Below are 23,038 nucleotides of genomic sequence, written 5' to 3' on the forward strand. Positions count from 1 at the left end.
AACCGGGGGCTGGTCACGCCCCGTGCCGAGGGGACAGGTGGCACCGCACACCTGGAGCTTTGTTTGGGCTCAAACTCACTCTGTGGCACACCTGGAGCTTTCCTTGGGCTCAAACTCACTCTGTGGCACACCTGGAGCTTTCCTTGAGCTCAAACTCACTCTGTGGCACACCTGGAGCTTTCCTTGAGCTCAAACTCACTCTGTGGCACACCTGGAGCTTTCCTTGAGCTCAAACTCACTCTCTGTGGCACACCTGGAGCTCTGCTTGGGCTCAAACTCACTCTGTGGCACACCTGGAGCTTTGTTTGGGCTCAAACTCACTCTGTGGCACACCTGGAGCTTTGTTTGGGCTCAAACTCACTCTGTGGCACACCTGGAGCTTTCCTTGGGCTCAAACTCACTCTGTGGCACACCTGGAGCTCTGCTTGGGCTCAAACTCACTCTGTGACACACCTGGAGCTTTGTTTGGGCTCAAACTCACTCTGTGGCACACCTGGAGCTCTGCTTGGGCTCAAACTCACTCTGTGGCACACCTGGAGCTCTGCTTGGGCTCAAACTCACTCTGTGGCACACCTGGAGCTCTGCTTGAGCTCAAACTCACTCTGTGGCACACCTGGAGCTTTGTTTGGGCTCAAACTCACTCTGTGGCACACCTGGAGCTTTGTTTGGGCTCAAACTCACTCTGTGGCACACCTGGAGCTTTCCTTGAGCTCAAACTCACTCTGTGGCACACCTGGAGCTTTCCTTGAGCTCAAACTCACTCTGTGGCACACCTGGAGCTTTCCTTGGGCTCAAACTCACTCTGTGGCACACCTGGAGCTTTGTTTGGGCTCAAACTGCTGGAAGGTGACATAAAGGAGCTCGTTCTGGGCTCTGATAAAATCTGGGAAGGAGAAAATGCTACAGGAAAATACCAGTGACCAACTGGAATTCCTCATCTCTTCCCTGCTTTTGCCAGGGTTTTTGTGGCTCTTTGGCAGTGGAAGGAACATCTTGGACCAACCTTGTCCAAGGCTGAGCTCCTGGATACATGAAAGGATTCCCTGTTGAGGGTGGAACTCCTTTTTCAACAGTTTTACCTTTTGTCTCTTGGTGACATAAAAATTAAAACAAATTAATTCCAGCCTCAGAATCATGTGGAGATCAGTGAAAGTGGTATTGGACTTTAAGGTGTAAAGGATATCACATAATATTCCTGCTGATTGAAATACAGCTCAGGAAGACATTAATTCAACAAATTTCTGCTCAGATTCTGCTTTTTGAGACAACCCAGAAAGCAAAGCTCACTCAAGAGGGGCTGAAACTCAAGCTCAGATGTTGAGGAGTAAGTTCTCCCTCTCATTAGCATCATTAAAACAACATTTTATGGCAACAGGAGCCCTTTCAGCAGTGAACCCCTCTGGGTCCAGGAAAAGCAGCACTAAAAACAAAAACTGCTGAGGTATTATTGGTCCACCAGGATTTACATTTTGGGCTTCCCAATAATACTTTTAAGTTGCATCATGCAAAACAGAGCTACTCTGGGCAGTATTTGTGGTATTGGACAAATGAAAAAAACCCTTTTGTAGCAACAAAAAGGACAATTAGAATCATTTGAGTGCCTGAATTCCCCTCCAGGCTGGATCTCTGCTCCTCTGCAGATCTCAGGGTATTCTCCCAGCCCACTGGCTTTGTCCAACAATTCTGACACCAGGCTCAATTAATCACCCAGAAAAAAAAAACACTACTCTTGCATCAAACTGTGCCTGACAAACTGAAAAAAAAAAATAGAAAATAGAATTCAGGGTTAAAGGTTTTAATAAAGCAGCTCTGCAGTCAGTTTGTCAGGAGCTGTGGAGCCTGAATAACCCACTTTTAAATTCTCCCACAAGAAACTCAAATCAGCATTAAAGCTCACTCATATCCTTTAAACACTGGAAAGATTTATCTCAGAGATAACGCCCCGAACTTGACAAGATTTGGCTTTTAACCTGAACTTGAACCTTGGGCTGTGTTGCAGCAATATTTTGACATCTGCAGTGTCACCACTGTCCTGGCTTTGTTTAATTTTATTTAAATCAACCTCAGCAGCCACAGATCAACTCAAGGACTGTGAAAATGGGGACTCTGATAATGCCCAAACACCCCAGTGAAAGTGGCTTTTGTGGGGGGAGCTGGTTGATCACATGTTTAAATTGTTAATTATGGATTGAAGGAGTCAGGAGAGCAGCGAGTTCAGCAGAGGAAAGATTCCAGAGGATGCTGGAATGGTTTGGGTTGGAAGGACCTTAAAGCTCATCCAGGTACAGGGATGGAAAACAGAAAAAAAGGAGGAAAACCCAAGCTGGTTTAACCCAAGCCTAGCTAGACCCAGCTTTAATTTAACAGATGTGTTAATTCCTGCAGCTGCTGAGGCACTGAGCGGCCACTGGCCCTGAAATCCAGAATTTGGAATAATTTGTTGGTGATGCAAACCCCAATGTCTGCTGCCCTTTCTCTGGGCCTGTTTTTCTCCTGTCTTCAACCCATCATGGGTTTGGTTTTTTTTTTCCATTTTGGAGCCTCATTACCTGCACTGCCTGAGCAGGGCTTTGTTTGTACAGTTGAATACATCCTTTCCAAGGTCTATTTTTAGACCCTCGCCCAAGTGAATGCCACAGTTCTAGAAAAAGCAGTAAACATGGCTTTTCTACAGCAAGAAATTCACTTTGGCTTTTTTTTTTTTTGAAAGCTATAAAGATTGCATGGCAGTTGTGTTTTTCATTTTAATTATAATTTCACATCAAGGCCATCTAAATGAGTTTTGATTTTCCTTGAGCACACCAAAACATTTAGAGTGCAAGTTCTCTGTTGGTTTAAAAAAAGTCTCATCTCCAAGTCAACTGTACTTTTAAATCATGGGAAGTGCTCAAACAGAGCCGTGCTGTGCTTCAGCTTAACCAAAAGTGCAATAAAATAAAGGACGAGTAAAAGCTCTGCCTGCATGACAAAATCTGTACCAAGGCACTGAAGAATGTCAACACTCAGAGCAGAATTCTGTGTGAAAATGGGAGATCTGATCTCTCTTTCCCTGCCAGCCACAAGCTTCCAAACTTGGAGGCTTCACCTAAGGAAAATATCTCTAGAGGGGGGAAAAATTTTCAGCAATGAGGATGAACTGAGTCTGTTAAGGGCTGCTCCAGGAGGGAACATGGGAGCAGAGATCACACTCCAAGCAGGAGTTTTAAGGGATTTATCCCTACAGAAAAGCCTCTTGCTTTTCCATGCATCCACCATCTCAATCAGATCTCAGATTTAGGGATGAAACACTTCAGCCTGCACAGGGAGATGTGGAAAAAAAGGAAGGAGAGTTTCAAAGGAGAGCTGAGCATTTAATCCACTCATCTCCCAGGATTTCAGACCAGCAGAATTAACCAGCTCTGCTCCCAGCCAGGTTTCCCCCAAGCTTTGCCTTTAATGATTCAAAGACAGGATGATGTCAAGAGTGGATCCACGTGGATTTCAAGTTTACAGGTCCCTGGGTGATGGACAGCTGGAAATTGTGTCAAAATAAGTCACACACTCACAGACCCTGGTCACCCTGATTTCCAGAACCTTCCCTGGCCCAGGATTCCCTGGATGCTATCAGAGAGAAGAAAATGGATAATTACCTAACGAGGATCCTCTTCAACAACTGCTGATCTCCTTCTGAGTAGCCAGGCCAGTCCTTCTGCACTTCTTTGTATACACAATCTTTCAGTGTGAAAGTGCTGTCCTTGGCACTCAGATTTGCCACCTGGAACAGAAGGAATTTGGAAAACCATCGTTAGGGCTTCATTTTCTCACTTCCTCCACCAAACAAGAGCTAAGATGAAGGCAAAATCTGAGCAGACTTAGCAGCTGTTAGTAGTGTCAGAGAACAAGGAGAGACTTTAATATTTCATTTCCTTATTATTAAGATTATTTAATCAAACTGTGCCTTTCCTTTCGCCTCGTCACTGCAATAATTCACAATGAGTTTCTAAAGCACATCCAGTTGAGTGGGAAATAAGTCATATCTAAAAGAGATTATTCAGTTTGGGGAGCCTGGACCAGCACACCACCACTTGATGGAAACACCTGGACATAAAGCCTTAATGGGAACAGGCAGTTCACTTATCACACCTGTCCCGTAGCCAAAATGGGGCAGTTTATGGCCAAAGAGGAACTCTTGGGGCGATAACTTGGTTAACGATTGCCAGGAGATAATTTCTCAATAACAAGCCAACAAAACTGGCCACAGAGAGCTGATTTCTCAGGGAGCTGTGAGGAGAATGCCCTGGGATCACCTGGATTTTATGGAGAACTTCTCCAGGGCAAGAACAGAAGCTGGGGGTTCCAGCTGAAGCCAGCAGAGCACTGCAGGGAGCTCAGCACGCTCGCACCAGCAGCTGCCTGATTTATAAGGTTTTATCCAACCTTAATAATCCAACCATAAATAAGGTTTTATCCAACCTTACCCCATGGAGCTTCCCCACAAAACCCTGTGTGGTGCCTGCATGGAAATGCTGCTGGAATGGGCAGAGCTGGATTAGAATGGAAACAACCTGGGGAAGAGTTATCCCACTTGGATCAGTCTTTCCACAGCCTGACTGAAAATTTAACTTTTTGCTGTTGGTAAACGCCTGAAAACCCGGAGTTGGCACAAAGCAAAGAGCCCCAGTGAGGCTTTCCCAGAGGGTGAACCTCTCCTGGGTGATCCAGAATGGTTTGATTCCATCAAATTCCAAGGGCAGGGACACCTTCCACTATCCCAGATTGCTCCAACCTGGCCTTGGACACCCCCAGGGATGGGGAAGCTTCTCTGGGCAACCTCAGCTTGCAGAGCAGCGCAAGTTCCCAATGAAAATAAAACCTTCAATGTGGTTTTGAAGAGGGATAAGGAGGCCCAGGTGCCAAATGCTCTGCCCACAGCCAGGCAAAGGCAGCAGCTGCAGCCCAAATTCCCTGCTGGAGCCCCTCAGCTCGGGGACTGCTCCCCTTGGAAGTGGAAAATGCTTTTATTCAGTGCATCTTGTGCATCTGTTTAGGGATTACTGTTCTCCATTCAGGACGTGGCTGTGCTCAGGGATTTCTATTATCCACACAGCAGGAAAATGCCTCAAAAACCAGCAGAGGAGTGGGAAGTCTTGAATGAACTGAAGATGCTGCTGATTCCTCTGCTTGTGCTTTAGGGAGGCCAGAACCTAGTATTAAAAAAATATAAAAAAATCTGGGAATTTCAGAGCAAAAGGCTGCACAACCAACGTGGCAAACTCTCCTGATAAGTGAAAAATAGAAAGCCCAGTTATCAGTTTACACGACAAACAGTTTGTTTTTCCTTTCAGTCCTGTCAGCTTTCCAAAATCCTGAGCCAAAATACAACAAGAATTTGAGCTGTGTTTTACATCGAGGTATCCCTGTAAACACACCCAGGAGACAAAAGCCAACCCAGGTTCTCCTTTACCAAAAAAAAAAAAAAAAAAAAGAACAAACCCAAAACCAAAACAACTCTCCCAGAATTTCTCTGTTTCCTGCCTGTTCCTGGGAAGAACAACTTGGATTTTTCTCTGCACAGAGGCTGAGAGCTGCTACCTCCTTGTTTTGCTCGTGTGGGACTCTGCAAGCTCCACCCCAACCCTCCCAAAAATAGAAACCTTGCAAAATGAGGCAAAAAGGCCGCCAGGAACACGGAGTCCTGCGAGAGATGCAAGAGCACAATGAAACCCACACCTAGACAGATTTAGCTGTGTAGCTTTAACACAGCCTGTAATTTTTAGCTTATCTGTGTCTGCCTGTGGATGGGAGCTCTGGGAGGGCTGAGAGGGATTAACTTTACGAGCACCACGTTTGCAGCTAAATCAGCGCTCGGCCCCGTGGCCGGTGCCGCACGCGCCGCTCACCTGCCGGGGGCTGGGGGCAGAGCATCCATCAAAAGTGGTCGTCAGAAAATGGAGTTTCCTGCTCTGAAACTCGCTGATAGAATTGGAAAAAGCACTGCAAAAAGCTGCTGGGAAATTCAGGGTTCTGGGATTAAATATCTGAGGAAGGAAGGAGTTGTGCCAGCTGTCTGTTTTTAATATGATGTGCCCCTGTGCACTCCTGTCTCACTCCTTATGGAAAGGAGTAAAAAAGAAAAAAAAAAATTAAGGAGTTCTTTTTTTTTCCAGAATATGTTCCAATCCAGAAGAAGGCAGCTGCAGCATTTAAATAAACAGCCATGATGTGTTTAATAAAGCAATGAAGGTGTTTACTGCGAGGCCTAAAATGGCACCTTTAATGTGACTCAAAGTGCTAGGAACTGATTCAGCTTGGAGACAGCTTTCACACCTGACACACAAATAATGTGCTTGGCAAGGAGCTGCATGATCATCACACCTGACCAGGGGCACTCACAAGCAGGAAAGGCTCTGAGGAGCACAAAAAAAAAACCAAACCTGGGGACATCTTTTCTTGCATATACAAAATTTGTACCAATACAGAGCATCGCTCCTTTACCATGAGAATAAAATAGAGATTTAGAGGTTATAATCAAATAATTTGTAGATCCTCTGTTAAGAGAATCCTGCCCATGACCAAGCAGAAGTGTCCCTCTGAAAGGGACTGATCTGGTGAGCCAAAACCACCCAGCTTGGTTGCACCCCTGTGACCCGAGGCGTAGCCACGGGAGGCTCCTGCTATCTCTGCACCAGCTCTGGGAGCTGAGAACTGTGTCCCCCACAGCCTTCAGAGTCACATTCAGCTGCAGCCTGGAGATAACAGCTTCCACTGCCACAGGTGGGAGGTGCTGAGAAGACATTTATTTTTATTTTTTTTTTAATTCCCTTTACCTAAATCGTTGCCTTCATCAGAGTACAAACCTGTTGCAGAAGGTTATCCAGCAAATCCTTGTCCTGCTGAGAAAGTCCATCCTTCTGCAATCTGAGAATAAGTTCAGGTTTCTTATAAGGCTTTAGTGCCAGTAAGTGCACAACCCTATCTTTGAAGGGTCTCTGGGAAATCGCACTATTGCCTCTCTTTATTGCACTGGCAAGGTTGACTGGCGTTGGGCGCTTCCTGGAGGGAACAGCATCGGAAGCTCCTGGTGCAGGTTTACGCACCTGAACCTTTTTGCCTAAAATGAGATGAGAATAGTGAAGTGCAGCAGTCACCTCGCAAAGGCCAGTGGGCTGTCAGCACCGATCCAGAGCTCATCACGCCCCTGGGAAGTGCCAGGAGGTGATGAGGAAGGACAAACACCACCAGCACACCCCCTCCGTCCCGAGGCGCCGCCACAACGAGCATCCCGTTGAGGTTTATGGTTCATGACAAGCTTGTAACAAGTAAACAGCAACACCAAGCTCTGGAAACCTGAGTATTATTGGCCACCAGCTTACATAAAGCTCCCTTTGTTTGCCAGCTTTTCATTTATCCCAAGTGCACGTATCCCCACGGTTAATCGAACTGTTTTTGCCCTCCCTATGAGAAGAAAATTCTGCATTATTATGTAGAAGAGTGGGAAATACAGAGTGGAAAGACCAGAACTGGTCAACGAGCGGCTCCCCGCTGCTGAGCTCAGCAAAAACGCTCCTCCAGCAGATGTTTCTGCTTTTAGAACAATAGGAACTTTATGGGGCTGGGTCCACCTCCCTTCCCCCTCCAAACACGGCCCCATGAATGGGGCTGACACTGGGCCATCGGCCTATTCACGAGGGTGCTGCCTGTGCTGATGGAATAACCCCTTCTCCACTGTGCCTGCACACCAGTGACAACATAAAGCTGGCTCACAAGTGCATCTATCTCAGCTCTGTCCTCACTGGGGTTCTTGGTTGCTGACAGCACAATCCAAGAATTCATTCCTCCCAACAGAACCCTCTTAGTGGATCCCAAACCAAAGGATTGGGACTGCTTCAAATCCAGTTCCTGCTACCAAAGGCAAAGCTGCAAACAAGACTTGTGGGTTCCAAGGTCTGAAAACCTGGAGAGATCAATCAATAATCACTTGGGCTGGAGAAAGTGACCTTCACTAGGACAAACAACATCCAGCATTTACTGCAAAGTGTTTGGGAGCTCAATTCCAGCAGGGCACTGCTCCATTGCTAGGAAGCAACGTTTTCAACTGAGTCATCTGAAGATACTGAGGATTGTCTGCGCTGTTTGTTTTACTGAGCTGCACATTGTGTAACCCAGGCCCCATTTCCTGGCTTTTCATTATACACCACAGTGCTGGGAGAGGAAGCACGACCCATCCTCGGCAGGGCTGAGGGGAGGTGAGAGGGGGAACGACACCAACTCGCACGTTAAACATCCCACAATCCAGAGGTCAGCTGGATTTTGTTTCCAGAAATGGGACAAGAGAAGATTCGTCAGCTTTCTAGAACTGCCTTAACTCTTGCCAGGTCATGAACAGTAAAAACATCACGTTGGGAGGTTTCCACTTAAAGGCTGGAGCCAAAGTGAGCAGTGATAGGAAAAGAAAAAACTAAAGTTGAGCCAGGACACAAAGGATTTTCAAATATTTATACACGTGCACGTCTATGGATGTATGCACACATTTAGTGTGGCTACAAGCACACATCCCCTGCAGCTTTACCTGCAGCTATCTATTTACATATCTATTTATTCAAGTGCCAGCTCACATCTGTAGGTTCTGCTGCTCTCCAATTTCAACATTTCATATAAATTTTTCCACATCTGAGCTGCCTGGAACGACTCCACTGGCGCTCAAGGGCTGAGCTCGGTGTTCTCCTGGAAATGTGAGAGCCAGCCCTGTCCCTCCAGCCCAGCCTGCAGGAATCAGCTGATGCTGCTGGCACACCAGGACCTGCAGATCCCACATGAGGACTGTCCTTCCAAGCCCTTCCTTCTTGGACCAGAGCTCTCCTCCTCAAACATTGACATCTTATCTAGGAGCACTGTGAGCACACGCTCTGCCCTTGCTGCTTTCACACGGCTCTGTCTCCATTCCAGGGCAGTAAAAGGTTTTAGCCAGGAGTATTTTTAATTTTAAAACGGTTTTGCTCCATCTTTCCAGGAAGCAAATTGCTTTGAGAATCTTCTCCCTCAGAAGCTTTAACTTCAGGCACTTACTGTAATGTTCTCAAAGAGGAGCTAAACAAAATAATCTTCTGGCCTACAGGAAATCAATGCATTTCCTTCCTGATTACTATCTCCTTTCTCAGCTTTGAGCACTTGGCTGCTGTGACAATGAGTCAGGGTCAGTTCTACATTTTGCAACTCAACCCTTCTCATCACTGATCCTCTGAGAAGAGACTGGCTGCAGATCACATGGGCTGCAGGAAAAGCAGCTGCCTCAGGGAAAAAAATATAAAATAAAAAAAATACTGAAACTTTGCATTCTGGTTACTGTTTGTGCCCAAAGTTTGTGAGCTGAGGTTAAGCAGAGCCCTGGGTCTCTGCAGGCTCCCTGTGTTATTTACCATGGTTTTATTTCCTCTGCTGAGGCTTTCCTGCTGCTGTCACAGTGAGAAGGGCTGTTCCAGGCTGCTTTGGTGGCTGTGTTTATGAACAGAGGGCACTGCCTGTGTCCCGTGGGGCACAGCTGGGACAGGGCTGGCAGCTGGGCTGGCCAGGAGCAGGGACACTGGGGACACTCCAGCACTGCCAGGGCCACCTCACTGCACACAGACATCCCCCAGCGCTTTAGGCTGGCTGGGACCTTAAAATCACCCAGGGCCACCCCCTGCCACGGGCAGGGGACACCTTTGGGTGGCTCCAAGCTGATCTGGGACACCTCCAGGGCTGGGGCAGCCGCAGTTCCCTTGGGGTGACGATGGAAGTGAAGACAACACAACACAAGGCGAGCAGCCCCCTAAATCACCCATGAGGAACTACTGGGGACTTCTTAGACTGCCACAAAGGATCCAACAACACCAGGATTTGCCTCCAGAGCCTGCTGAGTCCCAGATGGAGTCCAGAGCCCCAAACTGAGTGGCTGCTTACCTACATATCTCCCCCCAGGTTTAATGACTATGGCGCTCCGGCTGCGAGTCTCCTCCTCTGCCTGTGCCATGCTCTGCCTCGCCTTCTGGTAGGAATCATCAGTAGCACACACGGTGATTTTATCCTGTATGCTTCCCAGGCAATCCAAATGGATATTGCCATTGCTGCAAGAGAAATGCAATGGAAAAGGTACTCCTGACACTGCAGAGGGACACGGGGCTGGCACTGGGGGACAGCTAGGGGGGTGTTAGCTGAATAATAGTGGGGGACACACACAGAGATGCTGAGAGGGAACCAAAGATGCTTCCCAAAAAAAAAACCCCACATCGAAACAGAACAGAAAGACTCAGAAAAGGAAGTGCGTGCATTAAGCTTTGTTAAGGAAGAGATGCTCCAGAAGAAAGGGTAAAAAAGAGAAAAATAAACCCAAAAACCAAAAACCAAAAAGGCTGGCTTTTCCTTGGATGCCACACTCACCTGGACACATACTGCTGGATGCAGTCAAAGCTCCCCTGGGGGCTGTCCTTGCCAATATTGGAGAGATAAAAGGTGAAGGTCCGCACTTCTGCCGGTCGATCGGGCCTCGGGATGGCGATGTGCTGCTCGGGAGAGGAGGAGGAAGAGGAGGAGAGGGAACATTGGTCACTCAGCTAAGCCCAGGCTGAGGAAAGCTCAGTTCTCCTGCAGCCAGGATGTTCTGAGGCATTTTGCAACAAGGAAAGCACCTGGGTTAAGGCAGAGAATTCAAGTTGTCCCTGCTGTCTGCAGGGGTAAGGAAAAGGTACCAGGGAAAGAGCAGCTGAAGGTGGATATGGCTGGGAGAGAACAGAGCCCACAACCACCTTGTTCTAGGAACCTGACCCAATTCTATTGATTCAGGCTCAAAACAGACTCTCTCCCACTGTTTATATTCAATGTAAAACACTCGGGGCTCGTTTCTTTAGAATTACTGATCCAGCACTAAACATAGCACAAGCCAGGTCACTAGGTAGCATGCTTATTCTTTTTTAAGAAATTATAATTCCATAACAAGATTTCATGGCTCACAGTAGAGTGTGACGCTGCTGCTAAATTAAATATTTAATCAAGCAGTAAGTGTGCTCCACAGACAACTCCACAACCATCCTGCATTGTTTTTTTTTCACCCCCGCCACAGCCATTCATTTTTCAAAAGGGAAACCGTCTCCCCTCTGCATTCAGGATCCAACATAAATGTCAGCATCTGAGCTCTACTATCACATCAATATTTGATAATTAAGATGGCTTCCAGAAGCTGAGACAGAAGGAACACCAGCTCCAGCCTATTTTAGGCCAGGCTTTTACCACACACGGATTTATATTTACGCAGATTGCCACATCTACGCAGAAAATACACGCTGCCAGCAAGCCGGCCCGTGGCATCCACACACGACTGTGCTGGGACAGGAGGGGTTTTGGGTGGTTTCCTTCAGACCTCAGACATCTCCAGCAGCCTGGAAAACCCAGGGATCTGTGTCCCTGTAAACCACAGGGATGTTCTCAGAGGCAGCAAGAAGCTCTTGAGCTGAGTCCGTGTGGAGCAAACAGAGCTCCCTTCTTCCAAAAATGAGCCCAGAAACCCAGACCTGAGCCTTGCTTTATACAGGAGCACGAGTTATCCCCAGCATCCAGCTCTGAAAATACAGGGAGCAGATTTTTTGGGTGCTGCTGGACCCTCCCTGAGCAGCCCCATTATCTCCCCTGCCAAACGTGTGCCGCAGCCCTCGAACCCTTTTAATCTCTCCTGGCATCCTCTGCCCCCACCCAGGCAGGGGGAAGAAAATTCCCTTCTGCTTTACCAGAACAGGCACAAAGGCAGAGTTATGTAAGCAGCAGACTCGGGGGAGGCAGGGGATTTTGCAGCTGGAAATTTGATGGGAACGGGAAAAAAGGGAAAATCCAATGGGGCCGGTTCCGCTTCCAGGGGGGAATCGAGCTGCACCTGAGCCTGGAAAATAAAACCTGCAGGATGTCACCAAATCACATCTCCACACACTCCAAGAACTTCCTCCTCGCTCCTGCTTTACCACTGGAAAAAAAACAGTTGCACCAAAAGCCCCGATTTTGGATTTTTGTGGGGTTTTTGCAGCGTTTCTAGAGGCTGTAAAATGAGGCAGAGTCACTTTAGTACTGAAAAGTGTCTCATGTGCAAGCTGGCCGTTATCTCTAGGAATTATTTTTAGCTGAAAACAGAAGGTTTCTCAAGCCACCAAATCAGCATGGTGACTGCTTTGAGGGAGCCCTAATTTTGGTGCTGGGTATTGCACCAGTAACCAGAGACACTTAAAAATAGCTCGGTACAGATGTGACTTCTGTTTTCTTCTTTCAAGTAACATTCATCTGTGGACAGCTCACTCTGAATAAAGATTTCACCTCCCTCTGTTAATACCTAAATTTCATCCCAAGAAACAGGGGAAATGTTATTTTCCAATCACAAAGATATTTTGCTCCCAACAGTCATTTTAAGAACGCTGCACAACACTCATGGCTTCGGCACATAAAGGGTATTTTCTGCCCCCCAGTTAAATTCTGTCCCTGCTCTCACCAACTCCACAAGCACCTGCAAATTTCAGCCAGCCTAAGCTCTGATTCTGTCTTTTTATTAAAATAGAAACGTTTTCAGTATTTCTAGCACAGTTCTGAACATAATTTGTAACGCTGTGGTACTCCAGCTGTTAAATTCTAACTTTTGTGCTCACTGAAACAAGCACAACGCTCAAACCTCAATAAAAACTTATAAAAAACTAGATCCATGAGGAAAAACTGACAGCCAGGTGCTGCTCCTAAGGAATATCCATGGTCCCACTTTAGAGGAACACTCTGGTAAAAACAACCTGGTTACCACAACTGAAATTCTGATTATTACACAGAATAAAAGCCATTAACAACAGCAGCATCACTACAGAGAAACACATCCCGAGGCAAAATCCCAGAAGTTTTTATCAGCTCCTGTGAGATTGGATCCAGATCAGGATCCAGGCAGGGGAGGTTTTGTCCCTTGTCACTGGAACAGCTGTTTTATTTTGGGCTGCAACCTCTGACTTCCTCCTTTCTGCTGCCACCTTGTTGACCCTGGGTTTTACTCCCAACAATTCCCTTCCCTGGTTAATTAGTTCCTCAAACATGGAAGTTTCTTTTTCTGTGTATTAGAAACTGAAAGTATCATTGACAGCTTTTAGAGTAACACTGGAATAGGTGAAAACACGTGGACACAGTAATTTAAAGGCTTCTAGACAATTAAATTCAAGAAACAGCAGTTTAAATTCTTATTTTATGTCCTGCCTCCCTAAATCATTCCTGAGAAAGGGATACTTGCACAGAAAATCCCCACTATTAAAACCTCACTGCTTTAAATCACACTGACAGTTGTTTCTGTCTGTGCACAAACTTCCCACCCCAAAAAGTTATAATGGGATTCTCCATAGCTGCATTTTTTGGGAAGCAAAATAGGAAGGCAGCAGATTGGGGAATTGAGGAAGAGCGGAAGAAATGATTTAAAAAGTAAAACCACTCAACAAATACGTTTTAATGCTGTCATGTGGATGTGAGAGGTAAATTCCTGGAATTATCTCTTCAGCCCAACTGATGGAGGATCCCTCGAAAGCATTTCAAGCCTCAGCTCCTTAAAAAGCAGGAGAATCCTGACATGCAGAGTCCTACCCTTAAAAGCAGATGGTTCCCCAGCTGCCAGCTCCTTGTCATACCCAGGAAAAATAATAATAAAGGGACAAAGAGCTCTTTCTGTGCGCTCCTGTGGAGCTGCAGCTCTCTTCAAAGCTCTACCTTTGGCCTTTCCTCGTCAGTGCCATTAATTAACCGGCGAGGAGGAGCAGGCAGAGGTCAGCTCTGGCTGTCACATCCTCCCTCCAGCCCAGCCCAGCCCTCCTGGCTCTTCTCCTTCTCCATGGAGTGACACTGCAGGTGCCAAGCAGCTCCTCTACCAACCACTCATCTCGGGGAGTTCAGGGCTTAAATAGGATGAACTCTTTTATTCTTGTATTTTTAATTTCTACAAGTAACTGTAGTGTTTGAAAATATTCTTAATTATCCCCAGGAATTAATATTTTTTGTTATATCAGATCCATGTGGAACCCACCAGGAGCAAAGGCTCAGGGCAGAGGAGCATTTTAAGCTGTTTTCATCCCTTTTGCTACATTTCCTTCAAGGAAAAACATTCAGAGGATGCATTTCCAAAACTTAAACAGCTTGAGAGGAAAAGTCAGGTGTAGATCCTGAATCCAAAGGGGAAGGAAAGCATTCCCAGTGTTTTTAGCTTCTTTATTCCACGAGCAAAGCTCATCAAATAAAGACAACTCACCCACCCTTCAGTTTTCCTCCTCACTTCTGATTGTGCCCAACCTCAGTGACAGATTTTGATCTCAACTTTCACACTGAGCTTTCAGGGAAGTTTAAGTCTAAACAAAAGTAAAAAACCTGGAAATTGCTCCTTTCTTTATTTCCCAGGATAAGAAGGTTTGTATTTTTCTTCTTAACTTACAATAACAATCATGTCTTTCCTGCTGCGTTTTCTATGTACTGTGAGTGAGAATAATATCACAAAGTAGGATGTGGGCAAGGACAATGTGCTGGGTTTAATGTCTACTCAATCCAAGCCTTTTTGAAAGCTTTAATGTGCCAGTGCATAAAAAAAATAATCAGAAGTTAGAGCTGAATTCAAATTCTTGAAAAAAAAAAAAAAAATAAAAAAAAAAAAAATTCTCCTTCTTTATGCAGAGACTAAAGTAAAACCCAGGCTTTTTTAGAAATAAAAGGTATCTAAATGACATTTTTCAAGTTCACTGAAGGGCTGCATTGCTTTACCAGAAACACCACCACGTAAATCTCAACGTTGTCAGCAACTGGCATGACAGACTGGTTCAAGGGGCTAAAAATATCCCAGAGTTCTGTCATCGGAACAGAAGTTGGGGAAGTAAAACTCCTAAATCTAAAATAACTTCTGGTACTCACAGAACTGCAGTTATGTTAAATAAACCTCCAGGACTCTCAGAGCAGCCTCCAAGCTCTGCTGCTGCAAAGAATTGGGACCCAAAAAGTCTTGCAGTGAGTTTAGCTCGGTGTTTTTCTGGGATACAGGTGAGGATTCCATGGATTTCTGCATCCTTTCCTCTGCTCTGGCCAACAGCACGGCCTCATAAATCTCAACTTCCCATGGATTCAGCAAGGTCAGGAAATAAAGAGGAGGGAAAAGGTTTTAGAGAGAGAGAATCCATGAGCAAACACCTTCCTGGACCACAGCTGAACCTCCATCTCTCACTTGCAGCAATCACAGCATCATTCCTTGAGCTGGAACAGCCCAAATTCCTCAATCCCATCAAATGTCAAGAATTTTCCAGGGACAAACTTACCCCTTGGCTTCCTTGAAACTGGATGACCGGTTTTGACGTCACAGCATCCTACAAAAACAAGCGGAAAAACAAAAATTACCTCAGAGAAATTCTAAGCTCCAAATTTCACCTCCAAGTCACGCTCAAGCTTGATTTTTCACCTGGATTTTTTAACTTTCCTTGGTTTTTTTCCATGGGGAAAGGTCAGGGAAATGTGTATTTCAAGTAAGAAAACAACAACAACAAAAAAATCCTGAAACAATGATTTGTACCTGGAAAAGGGATAAACTAAAGTCACCCTTAGCTCAGAGGTGACACTTGGTTCCTCTCCCCATCCCTCCACCACATTTTGGGCACAGAACAGCTCAGCTTTGGTGCTTATGTAAGTTTTGAGTTAAAAAACGGACACTTGAGGGGAAAATTTATTCCACTTCTCGGCCTGAGAGGACGCAAAGCGAATTTTTTCCAAGAGAAAGCTGGCAATCCTTTGGAAAAGCAAACTGCAGCTCCGTTGCAAAATCCTGTTGTTACGTTGCCTGTTTCAACAATCGGCCTCTTCCTCCAGGCTCAGCTGCTTACATTTAAAAAATTGTACTCCTCTGACTCCAAAACTCCTCAATTTCAGCTTTTTTGCCTCGCTGTCATTTCAGAGATCCCAAAGATTTTTCGATTCCAAGTTTCACCTGAGGTTTTAACTGAAGAAAAAAAATAACAGACCCAACCCAAGCCAGGCTGAGTTTGGATTTGTCCAATTCCAGAAGAATTTGGGCTGTTTTATTTCCCAAATCACACAAAGTATTCCAAGACAGGAATTGTGCTCATGGGACCCCCCATGGGAGAGAAGAATTTATAAATAGGTTGAAAGTATCATTTATAAGTGAAAATGTTGCTGTGTGTATGAGAGTCACATTTCCATGGGAAAACCACCAGGAATTTGGGAGAACAAGCCCAAAAAATGAGTTGTATTTCTGCTGTTTGTGTCACCCAATTTCCAATGGATTAGAGAAATAGATATTTAAATTTTAGCAGCAAGAGAGTTAAACCAGCTTGAAATTCACCGAGTTAACCATCCCTCATAAAACATTTCCAGCCCTGCAAGTGAAGAATCTCAACCACGACATCAACAAAAGAACTGATAAATTCACCAGCAAAATAAAAATCCTTTTATCCTGGAAAAACCTACCAAAAGTTGGATGGATAAACCCAGCCCAAGACAATGTGAGGCTTTGAAGAGCCCATCCAATAGGATTTCACAGGTCTGCATCACACCCAGGATCATTACAGGACATTTACGACGCTGAGGAAAGCAGGAACACGCTTGGAGCCGACAGCACTCCCTGACTGCTGGATAAGGAATTTTATAGACCCAGAACAACCTTTAGAAAGCACCAATAAACAACATCTTGCTCTTGGTACAGAGATCACTGAATTCCTCGAGTGCCACGACACTGCATTCCACAGCACACTGTTCATGGACAGCCTGGCCAGCTTTTTGTTCCCCGTGTCCAGAAATTCATAGGAACATACTTGAGCAAACAAGCATTTGAAACATGAAAAAAATCTGGATTTAAGAGAAAAAAAAAAAACACCAAACCAACCCATGTGGTTCTTGTACAGCAAATTACAGATTTGCTCTTCAGTCTGGAAAGTTGTTTAAGGGGAATAAAAAGGGGGTGAGGAGGATGGAAGTGGAATAAGGAGGCAGGAACAAAAGTCCTGATGCACAAATCAGACACAGTTTAATTACAGAACTTATAAATCCCACAATCTACAAATAAACTGGTTTGAAGTTAAGTGGGTAATATCAGCTTTATGCAAGTGGCAAAGCTGAGATTCATCTCCCCAAATTCAGCATTTCTGCCTGTGATCGCTGTGGAGGAATATCAGTGCTGGAATTCCCTGCCAGGCTCCACACAGGGGGTCACTGGGAACAGATGGATTTGGATCCACACTGCACCATCCCAGTTCCCTTCTGAGGCAGGGAAGGGGAAGATTTTGGCATCTCAGCAGCCCCTGAACCTCCACAGGCATCACTCCCCTGATGTCAAATTCCTTGGCTACACCTCGTTCAGGATGTTCAGAGGAGAACACGCTGCACACCCTAAACTCATTAAGGATGTGACTCTAAGTACCTTTATTAGATGAAATTAAATCCCTGCATGGACACCTTCATTCAGAATAAAAGAGAACAGATGAATGACGTGAAACCAAATTAAAACCACATTTCCATTTATATTTTCATTTGGATTAACTTCCTTGGATGTTCTTAGATGGACAACCCCAATTATCAAGAGTTCTTGCTGCCCTTTCCAAAATCCCTGTGTCATTTTCTAAAGAGTCACCTCAGAGCCACTTAATTCCTCTTCCTTAGTGATGCCATGACTGAACTTCCTGCCTTGAGTTCCTAGAAATGCCATTCCATCCCTTTTGAGAGGGAACAAGGTCTTTCCTTCTGCCTTTCCAAATTAAACCAAGCCACCTCCTCAGCCCTGGATGCAGCAAACCCTTGGCAAATCAAGGATGCTGATGAAACCTCATCTTTGTGTTCAAACAAGAGGAAAACAAGGCAGATTTGTCCAGGCAAAGGGGCACAACCTCATCCCCTTCCAGTGAATTCCAGCTTTACCCCTCCAGGAGACTCTCTGGGTTTAAAAACAGCTGTTGAAAGCCAATTAAAGATAAAAATCTAAGGAAGAAAAGCACAGTTCAGGTACTTTGTAGCAGCCACCTGTCAGGTGAGCAGGTTTTATGCTGCTGCCAGGTACCAGATATTAATCCCTGCAGCTCATCCGTGAGGGTGACAGCGCTGGAGAGGTGCAGAGGGAAGGAGCAAAATTGCTGGGATGTGTGGGGCCAGGGTACACATGGGAAGGAGCAAAATTCCTGGAATGTGTGGGGCCAGGGAACACATGGGAATTAACACAATTCCTGGGATGTGTGGGGAACACCACACGAGAACCTGCAGCCTCCAGAGGTGGAAAAGCCCCTTTAAACACACCTCAAATGCAAGAATTCCATCCCTGCCCGGTGCCATTGTTCCAGCTGAAGGCTTCCTGATGAAGCTGGAAGGTTGGCAAAGCATTCCTGCAGCTCCAGAGGATGCCAGGTCCCACAAGGAGCTGAGTCAAACTTCCTCTGGAACGGCAAAGGAGCTGCAGCTCCAGAACTCTGCAGGAAAAACTCCCAAAGGAACATCCAAACCACGGCTGCACCTCAGAGATCTACCCAAACTGGAATTACCAGCTTCAGCCTCTCCACCTGACTAGAAAACAGACCCTCAGAAAGAGCCTGGATACACCCTGGCATCTACTCCATAAAATTTCATTTATTTGCCATTTGGAAAGAGAATTTCCCCATGTCCATGCCCAGATTCCTGCTTTCCACAGCTCCCACTGTATTCCCTGGGAATGATGGAGAAATAAAACCCTTAAAGCTCTGCTCTGGGATGCCAACATGAATAAAACCCCAAAGACCCAAGTGTTTTTTGTCAGTCCTCCACATACCATAAGATTATTTCCAAAGTCATGAGATTAAACCAGAAAAACCCCAAAATTCATCCCCAGAGCTCCCACAGGATATTTGGCTTTTTATTATCACAGTATTATGCTCATCCTTTAGTTTCCCCAGGCTAGAGGAGAGCAAGAAACCCTAAAGAGAGACTCTGAAAGCTCACAGAGGTGGTGGCAACACACAAACAGCTCCTCACACTTAAATATTCCAGGTCTGGCATGTGGAAGCTGAGGAAAGAGTAGGAAGAACAAGAAAGTGCTAAGAGAAGACAAAAGAATTGAAATTAAATTAATGAAGTGTTTTATCAGGGCTGATTGAAGCTGGCAGAAGGTTTTAAACACCTTTAGTGGAAAAGCTGGATGGGATGTTCCTACCCAGGATCAGAAAGGACACTGGAAATCCTCAGGTCAAGGAGCCAGCTGGAAGCCTCTCTGTTTCTTCAGGGAAATACAGATAATTAAAGAAGACATCATTTTGGGAAGTTCTGTCATGTATTTACTGGAATTTATACTGCAGGCTGTGTTCTATGGAAAATACTTGCCTAAACTTAGTATTGATGTGTTTATCTGTTTTCAGAGTCACCAATGCCCAGAGTGCAGCTGAAAATTTACCCTTATTTGTGTTTGAACAAGGGGATTATTTTCAGAAATAACACAGAACTTACAAACAGTTAAAATTAAAAAGAATTCCAATAAAATATACAGAGAAACTATAAAATCCTGCTGACCAAGGCTGGCATTAATGGGATGTTTCCAACCATCCCCTGCAATTCCAGGTAAAACCAGTGCTCAGGTAAAGTTCCTGCTGCTCAGGAAGCACTTACAAAAATGGGAACAGCCAGAAATCACTTAAAAAGCACAAATTTCAGACCCTGCAATGCCCCAAACTCCAAGTTCCTCTTTAATTCTTTGGTTATGACTGGTTTATGTTTCTTTTAGCCCACACAGCAAGGTCCAAATATAGGCAAGGCTCCCTCCCCTGCTTCCTCTGGCTTCCCAGCACAACTGGGCCAAGGGTGGGATAAAAAGATCCCAATCCAGGAGGATGCTCAGTTTAAGCACACCTGGATACCTGCAGAGCTACACAGATTTTACCTTCATTTATATTTTAGTTTTAAAACACTCCCCCAAGAGCTTGCAAAGCAAACCAGAGTGCAAAGGCAAAGCTGATCCAGCCTGTCCCTCGCTGTGACAGACCCCCAGGAGACACCTCCGAGTCCCTGAGTTCATTAACAGCAAGAAATACAAATCCCAAGGGAAAGGAATAGCCTGGAATAGACCCACAGCTCCAAGTGAGGCTGTGTGAGGTTTGCTGGCAGCCAATTAGCCTGAGCTGGCCCAGGAGAGAGCTCCCAGGACATTCCACTATTCCAAGGCTTGTATTTACCTCCTCCCAGAAACCCAGCAGCCAAAAAAGCCTCTTGAATATTCCTTTTTTTTTTTCATGTCCCATCTATTACTTATGGAATTAAAGCACAGTCTCCCTGCAACACAATTTCCATCTGCAATTTGAGGCCTCCCAAGGATCCCGTTTGAAGTTGAGCACAGATGGGATGGAGTCTGCTGCAACTCGAAAATTACAGCTTTGCTATTCAAATCCAACATTCTCATGGAAAGAGCCTTGGAAAGGCCATGTAAATCCACCACTATTTGAGGCTTTCCACTCCAGAGAGGTGCCAGCTGCCAGGTGAGCCATAGGGATGCTCCTGGAGGATTCAGGATTCACCCACATCCTTCCAGGGATGCTGATGGGATGGTGCAAACCCCTGGGAACAGAGCAGGGTGTGACAGCAATCCCTAAATTATCCCATGGACACCTCTGCTCACTCCTCCTCTCCCAAATAATCCCATTTATCACCTTGATGAACCAGTGCTGTCACAGACCCCTCACCCCCCCCCTCAATTTTCCTTTCCCCAACATTTAAAATAATTTATTTTGGGCAGAAGTGAACACTCGAGCTTTTAATACAAATAATTATTAAAAAAAATACTTTTGATGAAGGTTTAAGAGCTGGACTCTCACCAATTACTCTGAACTGTAGTTTGTATTTATTATCATTTATCATTTGCTTAATAGGCATTAATGGACACATTATCACCATAACATTAAAGCACCTACGAATCCTGCCCAGAAGTACAAGCAGCAATAAAATGCTCAAAAGCTTTTATGTCAGCCAAAATGCTACGCTGTACATTTGAAAGTTTTTAATTGCTAAACTGCAAAAGGCACACTGGCTTCTTTGGTTATAATTGCATCATTTCAAGTGGGCTGTTACAGCACAAATGTTGCTTCCTCAGTGGTTTAATTTTCCAGGGTTAAAAATCGAGTGTGTTTCTATAAGATAGATAATAAAGGAGTTTAAAGCGTCAGCTCAAAAAAAAAAACCCCTCAACTTGATTTGCTGAAATTTATGGTTATGTTAAAGAATTTTACCATTCCCAGCTCTAAAATTACAGAATTTCACCATTCCCAGCTCCTCAGAGTTACAGAATTTCATTCACCATTCCCAGTTCTAAAATTACAGAATTTCACCATTCCCAGCTCCTCAAAGTTACAGAATTTCACCATTTTAACAAAATTACCAATTTTACCAGGAAACATCACCAGCAGGCTTTGACATCACTACACACTGAGCATCTCAGCTACAGTCCCACTTGAAATGCAGAAAAACTCTACCTTTGTGTAAAGTTTAGAGAGTAAGACACATGATGAAGTTAAAAAACCAAACTGTAGCCTAATGTTAATGCTTTGTCCTGCCCTGTAGAGCAGAAAGCCAGGCCCTAAATGGACAATAGCCTGTATCAGCAAAGCAGAGAGCAATTAAAACTCCACTGTCATCAAGATGTCACCCCACAGGCACGAGAGCTGAGCCAGCTGTGCAGCCTGTTCTCTCTCTCTCGCATGCCTGGAGCTTCTGATCTCGCCTAATCCAGGTTAAAAAGCTCCTCCTGAATAAAATGCAGTGTGTTTGTTGGGTCCCTGCTGTGTTAGAATTAGAATTTAGTTGGGGACTCAAACTGAAGCAACAGAGCTGTGCACGGGCGAGGCTCCCCTGTCCCTGCAGCTCCCGAGCTCCTTCAGTCAGGAATTTGGGGAAGGAGATGGAGTGGGAATTACGATACATGAACCTCGTGGCTCCCCAAACACACATCCCAAAAATTCAGGATAAGGGATGGAGGTGGAGGCTCTCCAGCCTCGGTGATTTTTGCCAGATTCCCACTGGTTTTTTCATGGAATTACAGAATAGTTTGGGTAGGAAGGGACCTTAAATCCCACCCAGTTCCACCCCCAGCCATGGGCAGGGACACTGCCACTACCCCAGGTTGCTCAAGCCTAGCACAACTTTTTTGTTTCAATTTGGTAACTCCAAGTAAACTTGGTAACTCTCCAGTGCTTCAAAGGAATCTTTATTCCCAGCACAGCATTAAATGATGATTTTTCTGTATTTCTGTAAAAGCTTTAAACTCCCAAAGAACAGAAAGCTCCGACACAGTTTGATCCTCTGGTCATCCTCAGCACCACAGCACAAACCTTGGGAAAGGTGGGATTGGGAAGGGAGCTCCAGCTCCCCAAACACCCCAAAAAAATCCTGAAAAAACTGCATCACTCCCAAGCATCAATCCAGGATGTTTGGCCAGCACAAGGTGCAGTAGTTTTCCAGTAGGAAGGGAAGCTGGGCACAGAGGCAATTTAGGCAATGCCTTTCAGGAAGAAAATTAAAAGGAGACTCAAATCCTTGGAGAAATAATTAAAGTATTGTGAATTGGTATGGAGTTTACTCAGCCCACTGTGGAGCAGGAGACTTTGTTTGGCTGGAGCAGAGCTTGGCTCTGGCAAACAGAGCAGCTCCATCCACTGGGCTGGGCCCTTCCCAAGAGCAGGAACCACCAAACGCCTTCCTGCAATCCCTCCTCCCAAATTTCCATGGCAGTGCAGGTACAAGAAGTGAGGAACTCTTCCATGAGCATGGAGATGGATGGGGATTTGCTCTGTGGTAAATATCAACACACAGAGGGGGCTGAAATGGCTGCAAGGAGGAAATGCTCTGTCCCCAAAGAATATTCCAGCTTTGTTGATGCAGAGTGGGCACTTCCAGAGGACACTGAAGAGTTAAATCCACCTGTCTGCAGGGAAAGGCTCCCCTGCCAGGGCATGGGGAGAGACACTGCAGGAGGACAAGAAGATAAAGGTTCATTTGGAGAGCTACAACACTTTTAATTTTAAACATCAGCACCCTTTGGAATGGC

General features: G+C 45.4%; 1 protein-coding gene across 3 annotated transcripts in view; it reads right to left on the minus strand.

Annotated features, from left to right (window-relative positions):
* ELL (elongation factor for RNA polymerase II) overlaps positions 1-23,038 on the minus strand; it is a 53,142-nt gene that overhangs the window by 13,848 nt on the left and 16,256 nt on the right. For all 3 annotated transcript variants that reach the window (XR_009279732.1, XM_058858903.1, XM_058858902.1), the window contains exons 2-6: positions 15,303-15,350; positions 10,396-10,517; positions 9,919-10,082; positions 6,837-7,090; positions 3,630-3,754 (exon numbers count right to left, since the gene is read on the minus strand). Coding sequence is in view for 2 of the 3 variants with exons in the window: in XM_058858903.1 (XP_058714886.1) it covers positions 3,630-3,754; positions 6,837-7,090; positions 9,919-10,082; positions 10,396-10,517; positions 15,303-15,350 (713 nt within the window). In the remaining variant the exon portion in view is untranslated. The remainder of the gene's footprint in view (positions 1-3,629; positions 3,755-6,836; positions 7,091-9,918; positions 10,083-10,395; positions 10,518-15,302; positions 15,351-23,038) is intronic.

This window comes from Poecile atricapillus, chromosome 28, assembly GCF_030490865.1.
Source record: "Poecile atricapillus isolate bPoeAtr1 chromosome 28, bPoeAtr1.hap1, whole genome shotgun sequence".
Taxonomy (NCBI): Eukaryota; Metazoa; Chordata; class Aves; order Passeriformes; family Paridae; genus Poecile; species Poecile atricapillus.